General features: G+C 37.1%; 1 protein-coding gene across 1 annotated transcript in view; it reads left to right on the top strand.

Annotated features, from left to right (window-relative positions):
* lrp1bb (low density lipoprotein receptor-related protein 1Bb) overlaps positions 1-12,466 on the top strand; it is a 359,341-nt gene that overhangs the window by 270,916 nt on the left and 75,959 nt on the right. Inside the window, exons 43-51 of the mRNA XM_067410627.1 lie at positions 2,600-2,792; positions 4,237-4,362; positions 5,724-5,852; positions 6,121-6,240; positions 7,242-7,355; positions 8,601-8,750; positions 9,333-9,455; positions 11,403-11,522; positions 12,201-12,329. Of these exons, the coding sequence (XP_067266728.1) occupies positions 2,600-2,792; positions 4,237-4,362; positions 5,724-5,852; positions 6,121-6,240; positions 7,242-7,355; positions 8,601-8,750; positions 9,333-9,455; positions 11,403-11,522; positions 12,201-12,329 (1,204 nt within the window). The remainder of the gene's footprint in view (positions 1-2,599; positions 2,793-4,236; positions 4,363-5,723; positions 5,853-6,120; positions 6,241-7,241; positions 7,356-8,600; positions 8,751-9,332; positions 9,456-11,402; positions 11,523-12,200; positions 12,330-12,466) is intronic.

Genomic DNA, 12,466 nt, shown 5'->3' on the forward strand with positions numbered 1-12,466 from the left:
ACTAATATTAACAAATACAACTTTTGATTTTAATAATGCATTAAATGTTGAAATTAGCATTAACTAAGATGAATAAATTCTGTAGAAGTGCAGTTCATTCTTAGTTCTTGTTAAAGTAGTCTAATGAAACCTTATTGTAAAGTGTTACCATTGAACCTTTCTGCCAAGTGTTACCAAAAACTTTAAAGGGGTGGTTGACTATGATTTCACTTTTTTAACTTTAGTTAGTTTGTAATGTTGCTTTTAGATGAAGCTTTTACACTCAAAGTTCTACTACCTTGAGAGCACAACTACCTTCTTCCAGGGTTTGTGACATCACTAACCCTAACCCTGCTCCCGAGAACACGCAACAAAGGGGGTGAAGCCATGTTGGGCTGCTTTAGAGAAGAGGAAGAGTTGTTGTAGTAGAGTGTTGTTAAAAGACTGCTTTACATACGACAATTTCAGTTCACAAAATGTCAGTTCAATGCAGGATTTGCACAAAAGATTAACATGACGGCACATGCTAGTCAATTAGTTGAATCAACTCCACAGCAACTACATAAATTTATAGCAAAATTTATCCACTAACCATTCAGAAATGTCCAGATGCATTCTAAAAGTTGTAACTTCTTCTTGAGTCTCTCCATCAGTGTCCGACATCGTTACTAACAATCGTAGTTGTGGCTGCATGAGATTCTCCAGCTTTGTTGTTGTTGAGCAACCAAAGCGTGAGCTGTTAAAGCTCCGCCCTCTTTTGGAAAGAGGCCTGGAGCAGCAGCTCATTTGCATTTAAAGGGACACCCAAAAATGGTGTGTTTTTGCTCACACACAAATGGGACAAATATGACAAGCTATAATAAATTATCTGTGGGGTATTTTGAGCTTAAACTTCGCAGACACATTCTGGGAACACCAGAGACTTTTAAAAAACCCAAATGAAGATAATTTAAAGATGTCATTCTTTTATTACTTTTGAAATAATTAATCATTTTAAATTAATCCTAGATTGTTTCCAGTTCATTCTTTATGAGCATTTTCTTCTTTATTTCCATAGTTGTTTTTAATTAATTGCTTTTGATTAGTGGAAATAATTAACAACCACCAGTTGAAGCAATTCCTACTCCTTTTCGAAAACATAAACCTTAATTGGGTATCGCGTCTGGTCACTAAGTCTACATGATAATGACTTGATGACCACTCAAAGCCCAGGCAACCCTCTGAAGCAGGGTCTGTTGACCCTTTACAAGATCGCTTTAATTGTAATGTATTATTCACTTTAAAGAAACACGACAAAGAGTTCATTAGAGTTCCTCAACCTCCCAAACTAAGCGCACTGATGGTAATGAAAGCTTACTTCGAGACTCCTGCTGGGCCGTCCTCTCAACCAGCCAATTAAACTGTGAAGAATTAAGCAAAACTAAATCAACATGGCTTTTGGCAAACTGCCTTGCAGTTGGAATCTCCCAACTGGTTTTAGTGTGGGGGATTGTGTGGTGAAACTGAGTCAAAGCTTGACGGTACGCATGGTTAGACTTTCTCTGATGAAACACAATCTGTCACACTGCGGTGCCATCATTCACGTCATATCCACACAGAGAGGACTGTTATTATATATGTTATTTTTTTTTAAATGCCCGTCAGAACAACAAGCAAATGTATATGGCTATAGTTGTTAGTCGAAAACTCTATTTGACATCTATTTGATCAGATAAACAGAGATAATTAGTGCTGGAGCAGAATGCTTGCACCCCTAAATTGAATTCTGAATCAATATGCTCCATCAAAAACCATCTGGCAGGCTCCTCATCTTTCCCCCCTCTCTTGGATCTCCAGTTGTTGTTTGCTCAAGCTGGGCTCTCTTAATCAACACCTGTCCTATTTTTCCCACCATGGTGGCAGGGCTAATGTGATCACGGCTACAAGCGTGTTCCTGTTAATGGTTGGGTCTCCAGAGCTGTGGGACATCCTCCCACCCCACAGCCCGGAAACTCCCAGAAGGAGTCGTGTGATGTATATCCGTGTCCGTCACCATGACACCTGCATTAACACTCTCAGGATCTGGGCTAAACTGGCTGCTGGGGGATTATTTAAAGCAGGTGTCCTCTGCCTACACATTAGTTTTAGTCCTCTCAGAGACTTTCCAGTGGTCTTCATAGTCTGTTTTTGTCTCTTGTTTTTAATTATAAGACATTGTTTTGAGTCTTGTGTAAGATGCATTTCTTCATAGAACTGGTGGCTAAAAATTATCGGTTGAGAATTTTTTTTCAATTGCCAGTAATAATAGTGAATATTTTGACAGTAGGATGGCTGAAATTTTCAGGGATGCACGATATAGCAGCACTATACCATATTAGAGATTTCTTTTTATTTATTCTGTTTGTCCATTTTTGATATATAATCGTGCATGTTCGTTTTCCCTGGATTACATTTAGTCTCAAAGTCTCAAAATAAATATCCATTTTTCATAATGTACATAATGATGCCTAAATTCACTTTTAGCATTTGAAAATTTAGCATTGTGTTTTATTTGTAATTTGTTTAGAAAAATGTTGAACATTTTTAATGTAAGCATTTATAAGCATTTTCTCTATATGTGACCCTCTGTATTTGTTGTTAGGTGATTGTAAGATCGGGACCTGGCACATTTTTTGGGCTTGCTATCCATGGAAACTACATTTTTTGGTCTGACTGGACACGGCGGGCTGTGCTACGAACCAACAAGTTCACTGGAGGAGACACTAAAGTTCTTAGGGCTGATATTCCCCACCAGCCAATGGGAATTATAGCAGTTGCCAAAGACACTAATAGCTGTAAGTATTCCAAAATAAAAGATTGGGCAATGAAAGTGCCTCTGAAACTTTTCATATATGTGTTTTGTGCTTTGGATTTACATCTGAGCTTTTGCTGGTGGCGGCTTTTTTTGATTTCTAAGGAATAGTAGGAATGATAAATTAGACTGGACTTATTTAGTAACCAAGGAAACTAAATTGGAGACGTAATTAATTTTAAAAAGTATCATCGAGTCAAAGAGAATTCTCTGAACTGTCGCAAATGTGAAAAGTAGGACATTAAGAAATGGGTTTAAGAGACTCCCGACGGTTTCTGTTTGTAAGCCTGCTGTGAGGGGTTTTCTCCTCTCGTTTGTTTGATCATACCATATGATTGCAGCTGTCTGCCCCTAACCATTTTTACCTAGTGAATGTTACCAGTCAGCACCTCCAGAGAGATGTGTGTTCATGCAAAGACAGATTTGAGGATAACTGCTGTTGTGATCAACAATGTGATCTTACTATCCTGTACTTTCATCTGACACTATGCCAGGTTAACACACAACCTTTGATTTTTGAGGCTCATTTCCATATTCATGCTAAGTCGCAGCACAATGAATTAGAGATGCTGAAGGCTCTTCATAAGTACGGGTGCTTCATTCAGCTCCCAGAGGTGCAAAGTTCTGGATTCATACCATTTTCTGACAGTCTGCATATCCATTTAAAACTACTTTGATCAATCTGATTGAATGGACTACTTGTAAAAATGCGTCTATTTAGTTTTTTCATTAAACAAAATGTACTATTTGCATAATAATTTGAGTAAAAATTGTCAGAATGTCTTTTTTGTTTGTCCTCTTGCTTCATGAACTGAACAGCTGTTCTTCAGCACGAATAGAGAATGATCCAAAGAGCTTCTTGTTTTAATGAAAGCAAGAACATTCAATGTCTGTACAAAGGAGTCACATGATCAATGTCACAAATTTGCTTATTTAATTATAGTGCAGAAATTAGCATTTATTTAAATAGAGCAGATTCTGAAATAGTTCTAATCAATTTAATGTAGTTGTTTTGTTTTTGTTTTTCATTTTAAATGTTCCAATGTGTTCAGACTTTTGGACACCACACTTTTAAATCCAAAAGTCCAACAAATTAAAACACTACTGCTTTCTTTTTCCATTTATGAAATTACACTTATGTTTTAACATTTAACTTTTTTATTTTGCTTAGAAATTGCACTTTTCGTCAGATCTCCAGGGTATTTAGTGAAGAAGCCCCTGATGTATTTGTCAGTGTACTTGAAAAGTCAGCTCTTTTTAAGAAAGCAAACCTGTTTTTAGCTCAAAGTTTTATGGATTGCTCACTTCAAAGACTTTGGAATGACTTTTCTCTGTGTTTTTGTTTGTTTGTTGTTTAATATTGTTATTTAGGCTTTTTTTTACTCTGTTGTGATGGTACGTGATGTCCCCTTGTCCCTCTGTTTCAGGTGAGCTATCTCCATGCAGGGTTCTGAATGGTGGTTGTGGTGACCTGTGTCTCCTTACTCCAGATGGCACAGTCAACTGCAGCTGCCGAGGAGAGCGGATCCTGCTCGATGACAACAGATGTGTGTGTAAGTTTCATCTTCACATCCACAGGGCCATGCCTCCCTCAGACTCTCAGGAAATCGCTCTATCTCAAAAAGATGTGAAATTACTTTGCTTTAGTTATTCCAGCATTCCAGCATCATTATTGCTATTTCTAATCTAGAATTAAGGATTTGAACTTTTCCCATGCCATTTTTACTGCACACATGAATGATACCTCAAATCTTGTGGCTTGTTGAGTAGAGGTGTGCTAATGGGTCAGTGACATGATGCTCATTTTTGTCCTATCAAAAGTTAATTAAATTGAACTAAAAATATATCAGATCACTGTGTGGAGTTCCCGCTCTTATCAGTCTTATTGTGTATTCAAAAATCTCACTGGAATATTAAAATTAATGGCAAAATGAATGTTTGGAAATGTGAACAGATATTTCCTATTGACACGCTACAGCAAAAGATATAAATAACTGGCTTAAAACCTTTTTTGGGAGGTGAAAATACTGACGTGCCTAAGAATTTTGCACAGTACTAATTATATATATATATATATATATATATATATATATATATATATATATATATATATATATATATATATATATATATATATATATATATATATATATATAATTTAACAAATAAATGATAATTGTCTAGATACTTTTTTAAAAATACAGTATTTAAACATAATGATTAATATGTGAACACTCCAGTTGTACAGAGAATACAGTATGTTAATACTTTTTACTTGACGAATACACCACGAGTCATCAAACTTAAAATGGTTTAAACATTTTTAAAACAATATGAAACCAAGAAGAATACAAATTTCCAGAGTACATTTCCAAAAACGTATAAATGTTGTACTAGATTATTTTGCTTTGCTTTTTGTTTTTCTTCCTTTTGATAGATTTTTCCAGCCTTATGATTTTCACCCTGTAGTGGATGAAAAAAAAAAAAGATAAAAAATAAAAAATAAAAAAAACCATATACTTACATTGAATAATGGACTGTAATAGCACAGACATTTTGGGGTGGGTTCTTTTGACTTGTAGCTGCATAGCAACATGCTGAATACCACTCAGAACATCTTACCCACAACATTCTTGCATTGTGACAGCAACTTTTGCAGCACTCATATTTCTTCAGAAAATCTAGTACAGTAAGTGTGTAATTTCACCAAATGATGATGCAATGTACAAAAATAACACCCACAAAAAAAGAAAGAAAGAAAGAAAGAAAGAAAGAAAGAAAGAAAGAAAGAAAGAAAGAAAGAAAGAAAGAAAGAAAGAAAGAAAGAAAGAAAGAAATCAGCCACACAATTAATTTTGTTTAGATTCAGTTAGTTTTGCTTGCTAGGTTAATATCTTTTTGTTCTCCTTCATAGCCAAAACGTCCTCTTGCAACATCCACACTGAGTTTGAGTGTGGAAATGGGGAATGTATAGACTACCAGCTAACATGTGATGGAATCGCCCACTGCAAAGACAAGTCAGATGAGAAAATGCAATATTGTGGTAAGTAGCGGATCACAACACTTTGCCATATGTACTCTCCACTCTCACATCATGAAAGCAGTAAGAACGCAGAATTGGTTTAAGGTGGCAGTTCCATTCCCTGAAGCTTCAACCTAATAAAATGAGCCGCTTCTCCTTACTGCTTTCAACCAGAGGAGCAAATGGGAATAAGCTCAGAGCAGCAGAAAGAGTAAATAAGAGAAAGCATGTGAAGCTTATTTACCCTGATGTGAAAGATTTGCTGTGCCTTTGCTCTCCGTATCGCTAGACAACAGGAGCTGCCGAAAGGGTCACCGTCCTTGCTACAACAGGCGTTGTGTGGCTAACAGCCGCTTTTGTGATGGAATCGATGACTGTGGGGACAACTCGGATGAGGCATTTTGTAACAGTGGGTATCCTGTGTGTGAATGTTACTATTTTTACATTTTGCATATAAATTTTACCAACCTCGTCTCATGACGAAAATGTACCTGTGGGCACGTTTTCGCGAGTTGCGAAATACGTACCAGTGAGTACATATCGCTGCAGTTTCGCTCTGAAATGTCCACTGAGCGGCACCAAAAGCGTGTTCTTTTTTTTTCTTTTTCTTTTTTTTTTTTTTTTTACCGGAGCAGATAATAGGGTGAATGCGGTACGTTTTTATGACGTTGCTCTTTAGACGAATCAACGCGGTTCTCGATTTGACATTTGTGCTCCGTTGCGTTTTAAAATAACTTCCCACCGACACTACGCCCAAACCTACCCGATAGTGTTAATAAAAGACGTGTTTACGTGACGTAAGAAGCGTCCGTTTTTCAGCTCGTTTGGATCTCTCTTTGAGCTCTTTTTTTTTTGTCTTTCACGGGATTCGTACCCAGGCAGGGGGAGTCGACTCCTCGCCGTAAGTCCAAAACGAGTCTTTACGAATCCATAATCCTACCCTGGCCGCCGTGAAACGGTGCGTGAAAATGAGCAAAAGCGCTTATCGACGTTTTACCGGCCTCTAGCGTTCGTTTCTGTTGGAAACTGCAGCGAGACGTACTCGTCGGTACGTAATTTTGTGTCTCGCGAAAACGTGCCCACTGGTACATCTCTCCTAGACCAGGTTGAATTTTACTTAAGGAAGTCATTTATTTTTTGCAGTCTATAAAAGAAAATAGGTAGCAAAAAATATATATTTAGGTTTATTTTCGCACCATGTTAGACCACAAAAATGACACCCAATTTTCAAGCTGTGAAAGCATTTTGCAAGTCATTTTCTTTGAAGCTGTCTAGAAGACCCGGTTATCATCAATGAATTGCAGTGCATATCATATCAAATATCTGCGCACAATATTTCATTCATTTAAGCGCATGTCCAGGTGCTTTAGTCTCTCTGCTCTCAGTGTAAATGAAGTGTCTCTGTTCCAGATGTCACATGTGCTGCATCTGAGTCATCCTGTCAAGATGGAACTTGCATACCAATATCCTCCTGGTGCAACCAGGTCATCGACTGCGCCGATGCCTCGGATGAAAAGAACTGCAGTAAGGCAGCGTTGCCCGTGTTGCAAAGCAGTCCACGTTCCCGTTACCCTACCACAATAATCATTGCCTTGACGTATCAGATTATTAAAGACTACAAATGTAATGCACTCCTAGATTGAACTGAAGATAAATCAATAAACTAAATTCAGCCATCATTTAGTTGCCCTCATGTCGTTCAAAACCTGTATGACTTTCTTTCCTCAGTGGAAGAGACAAGGCACTTTTTAAAGATTGTCCTGTCCGGCTCTTTCCCGTATAATGAAAGTGAAAGGGGACAAAATGACAAAAAGCAGCATAGAGGTATTATAGTCTAGAAGCAGTCTGTGGGTCTTCTGATGTCATATGATACAGTAGCTTTATATAGCAAAATTACAAAGAACAAAATTAAGTCATTATTCACTGAAATTCTTCTCTGCTGTAGCTTTAAAATCCAAAATGACAGCATTGACATCAATGACTGCCATTCAAACATTCGGGGTCAGTATGGTTTTTTCAAATGTTTTTGAAAGAAGTCTCTTATGCTTACCAATACGGCATTTATTTGATCAAAAACAGTAAATATTGTGAAATATTATTGCAAAGTAAAATAATGGTTCTCTGTATTATTATATAGAATTTTCAGTGTCACATTATAATATGCTGATTTTATTATAAACTTAATAATGATATATGATATATTTTTCTTTTTCATGATTTATTTGATGAATAGAAAGTTCAAAGGAACAACATTTATTTGAAATAGAAATCTTTTGAAACATTATAAATGTCCTTATTGTCACTTTTGATAAATTTAATGTATCCATGCTAAATAAAAGTATTAATTTCTCAAAAAAAGTACTAACCCAAACTTGTGAATGGTAGTGTAGTTATATTTTAATTGACACTTTATTGCTTTAATGGTGATTTATTTATTTATTTATTTATTTATTTATTTATTTATTTATTTATTTATTTGTCATTTTGGAGACCCAGCTTCATTTACTTTCATTATATTTCAAAGAGCAGCCTAGATATTATTAAGAAAATCATCTTTTGTGTTCCATGAAAGAGAGTCATGTGAGCAGAACGACGTGTGATTGTGTCAATAATGAGAGTCATTTTTATTTTGGGGTGAACTATCATTTTAATTTTGATTATGGATTGTGTGTCTGCATGGATGATCATATGGGTTGGAATCATTTGCATCGACCTGTTATGCCATCTCATGTGACCTAAATAACAAGGTCTTCCTTTTTTTTTTCCCAGATCACACAGATTGTGCAGACTTTTACAGGATGGGAGTGGCAGAAAAGGTCTTCATCAGCTGCAACACCACCTCACTCTGCGTTCACCATTCCTGGCTGTGCGATGGAGCCAACGACTGCGGAGATTACGCCGACGAGAGGAACTGTCAGGGTAACACTCAGTATAACTCTCCGTTTGTTAGCTTTGCAGCTTGATAAAGCCAGGTTCCATTAAAATCGAATTAATTTTGTCGAAACACTATTTATGAAAGAGGTAATGAAGCAGAGACAAGCCCCTGTCTTTTTCTCCTTGCTTGAAGAGCCTCAAAAGGTACAGAAGGCTGATGAATAATTATTGGTGATTGTCACACTTGCGAAGAGCAGACATTTAAACACTTGCGCATCTCATCCCTTCAAAACCGCTGATGAAAAGGTGGCTTGAAAATTAGTCTTGGCAGGTTTCGGTTTATTAGTCATTAGCATGTCAGTGCTTTCAAATAGAAAGCAAATGTGAAATTTATCGGAATAGACCTGTTTGAATAGAGATGTACTTTTAATGAGGCAAGGGCACTTTTACACCCTTATAGTTCCATAGAGAATTGCATCACATAAAGATTTCATCTGCCTGTAAGCGATTTTAGAGAGCAAATAATGACCCAAACAACCACTGAACCAAATTCTCACTACACTAAGCAAATCTTGGATTTATCTGTGCTCTTCATAATCAAACACGTATTTTTTCTGACTGCCGCAGTCTCCCATGGGCAGAAATGTGCAGAAGGCCACTTCGCCTGCCCCAGCGGGAACTGCATCTCCAGTGTGTGGCTTTGTGATGGCCAGAAGGATTGTGAAGATGGTGCAGATGAGTTCCAGTGTGGTAAGCATGACTGGTATTAGCCTCCCATTGCTTTTACTCGGCTTGATTTCTCATGTGGAGCGAGAGATTACGGCCCACCTCTTGAGATGGGCTTTGAATGCAGAAACCAATTCAGCTGCTAATACTGAGGTCAAGAGAAGCATTTTCAGGTGATAAAAACCAATCTTCGTGTGTACTTGTGCCCTTGGAGGCTTGCGTGTATGTATATAACTGGATCCCTGAAAGCATTTTTAGTTCACAAAAAGGTTGTATGAAATTCAGATAGATGGATGGATGGATGGATGGATGGATGGATGGATGGATGGATGGATGGATGGATGGATGGATGGATGGATGGATGGATGGATGGATAGATAGATAGATAGATAGATAGATAGATAGATAGATAGATAGATAGATAGATAGATAGATAGATAGATAGATAGGAATATCGATGAATGAGCAAACACCTATGCACATTATCTAACTTGCACATGCTCCCTTTCTTGGATTTCAAAGGATATTTTTCTCCATAAAATGACATAACATCTTAGCTCACCGTCAGCACTTTGAATGGAGATAGCAAGAGACCATCAGGCAGTCAAGGAGAATCATGGGATTTTGAGACCAGTCTATCCTGCTGTGCCCCTTAATTTCATTCTCCATGGTCTAACCACAGGAGTGGACCAAACTAACTCTTTTGGCAGGCAAAGTCTGTCTAGAATAGAACTGAAAGGTGGGGGGGAAAAAATACTTGGCTTAGATGTGATCTGGCATTTTGTATCGCAATTTGCACATGCATAGACATGTTGTAGTGTGTAATTTTTTTGACACTTATATCCCTGCAGATCTGTGAGATATTTTAATAATGAAAGGATATGAAAATGTCTCTTTTAGGCATGTCTATAGTTCAGAAGTTTTTTAGGCATGTCTGTAGTTCAGAATTCTCTTATGCTACCCAAAGCATTTATATGATCAGGAATACAGAATAAACAGTAATATAGTGAAATATTATTACAGTTTAAAATAACTTTTTTCTTTTTTTTTTGTAATTTATTCCTGTGATGGCAAAGCTGAATTTTCAGCAGCCTTTACTCTAGTCTTCAGTCTCACATAATTCTGCAGAAATCATTCTTATATGCTGATTTGGTGCTCAATGTTGAAAACAGTTGTGCTGCTTAATATTTTTGTGGGAGCCATAATACACTTTTTTTCAGGAATATTTGATGAATAGAAAGATTAAAAGAAAACATTTATTTTCAATCTTTTGTAACAAATGTCTTTACTGTCACTTTTAAATTGAATGCATCATTGCATAAATTAAATATCTTTTAAGAAAAACTTACTAACCCCAAACTTTTGAATGATAGAGTATACAAACACATAAAGAACTGTGGTAACGCAGCATACTACAATCATTATCGACTGACTTGACAAGAACAATAGATAGGAATTGTTTCAGTTTTGTACATTTTAAATCCATAGATCAGCTGAAATATTATGTCGTCATCTTTTAGAATTGCACTACCAAATAGACATCCTTGAAACAGACAGACAAGGACTAAAAGCCATAATATTCCAATTTTAAGTTTCCTAGGGTAAAACTGCTGCTCAACACAAAGAACATACAGATAGATGTGTCTGCAAGTACTATATGTTTGTGATGGATGTCAGGATAAAAGTGTGATTACACAACAAAAATGCAGAAAACACTATTATTCTGCTTTATTGCATCTTCATGTAAAAGCCACTTTGAGAAAGACTGATGTATTTCTGGTGTGCTTTTTCATTGCTGTGTTTTTAGAGCACAAGTAATATAAGTGTAATCCAGATGTCTACCACAAAGTCTACTGATTTTAGAAATAAAGAAACCATCTCTAAAAGTATTCAGTTAGAGATGAGTCCTAAATCGTGGATGCCATTTTTCTAAGCACTATTATTTGTGACTCAAAACTATTTTGTTGATAGACTCCTCCTGTCTGTGGAACCAGTTTGCTTGTTCAAAAAACAAGTGCATAGCGAAGCAGTGGCTCTGTGATGGCGAAGATGACTGTGGAGATGGGGTGGACGAGAGCGTGGATCTTTGCGGTACGCGTATGACCTCTCCTTCCATTCTGTGTGACTGTAAATGTTCCTTTTTTCTGTGCCTCAAAGGCAGCGTTTTGAATGATTTGAGTTTATACACTGGCTAAATGTGATGCAACTATTATAAATTGGCCAATTATAAAAATGCAATCATGTTTTAATATATTACTACATATTTGTGGTAAACAATCGTTTAATTGGATTGTAATGAAATGTCAGTGAGATATTAATGATATTGCCCTGTTCCTAATAATGGCAAATGCATTTAAACACAATACATACTTTTCAGAACTTGATAAGCAAAACGGAACTTCTAAATGTGTGCTATGTATAACCGGTCCTACTTGACCCACTCAGAGTGGGATTCAAACTGGTGTCTCTGGCATGGGAGGCCTGCAGTCTCTAGCATGCCTCTTGAGGCCAGGCGAGTGAGGTTTACACGCACAGCTCTTACTGGCTTAGCTCTGTTACACTCACCCCGCCTAAACCTCACTCCCATCCGGGTCACGGCACCAAATGTTATGGTTTACATACACAGCTCTTACCTGCTTGCCTCCATTACATATGCATTTGCTAAAAAGCTTTCTAGTGTTACTGTGTGATTCCTCTGGATATTCGTCATTTATAATTTCTAGATATGAACAACAATTAATGGTGCATTACTAATGAAATATTGTCCAGGCTCGGTGACCTGTGCCCCGGGGTTATTCAGTTGTCCAGGCTCGTACGCATGTGTCCCCAAGCGCTGGTTATGTGACGGGGAGAGAGACTGTCCTGATGGCAGCGATGAGCTCTCTGCGGCTGGCTGTGGTAAATATTCCCATTGATCTGTTTAAAATGTCTTCTGCATGTCGATGTGTTATCGATGAAAGCTTCCTTCAGGTGTTGTTCTAGCAGTGATGTTGGCCATTCATTATAATTGGTTACTTGATACGTGCTCAGGTCAG

Source organism: Chanodichthys erythropterus, chromosome 14 (assembly GCF_024489055.1).
Source record: "Chanodichthys erythropterus isolate Z2021 chromosome 14, ASM2448905v1, whole genome shotgun sequence".
Classification (NCBI taxonomy): Eukaryota; Metazoa; Chordata; class Actinopteri; order Cypriniformes; family Xenocyprididae; genus Chanodichthys; species Chanodichthys erythropterus.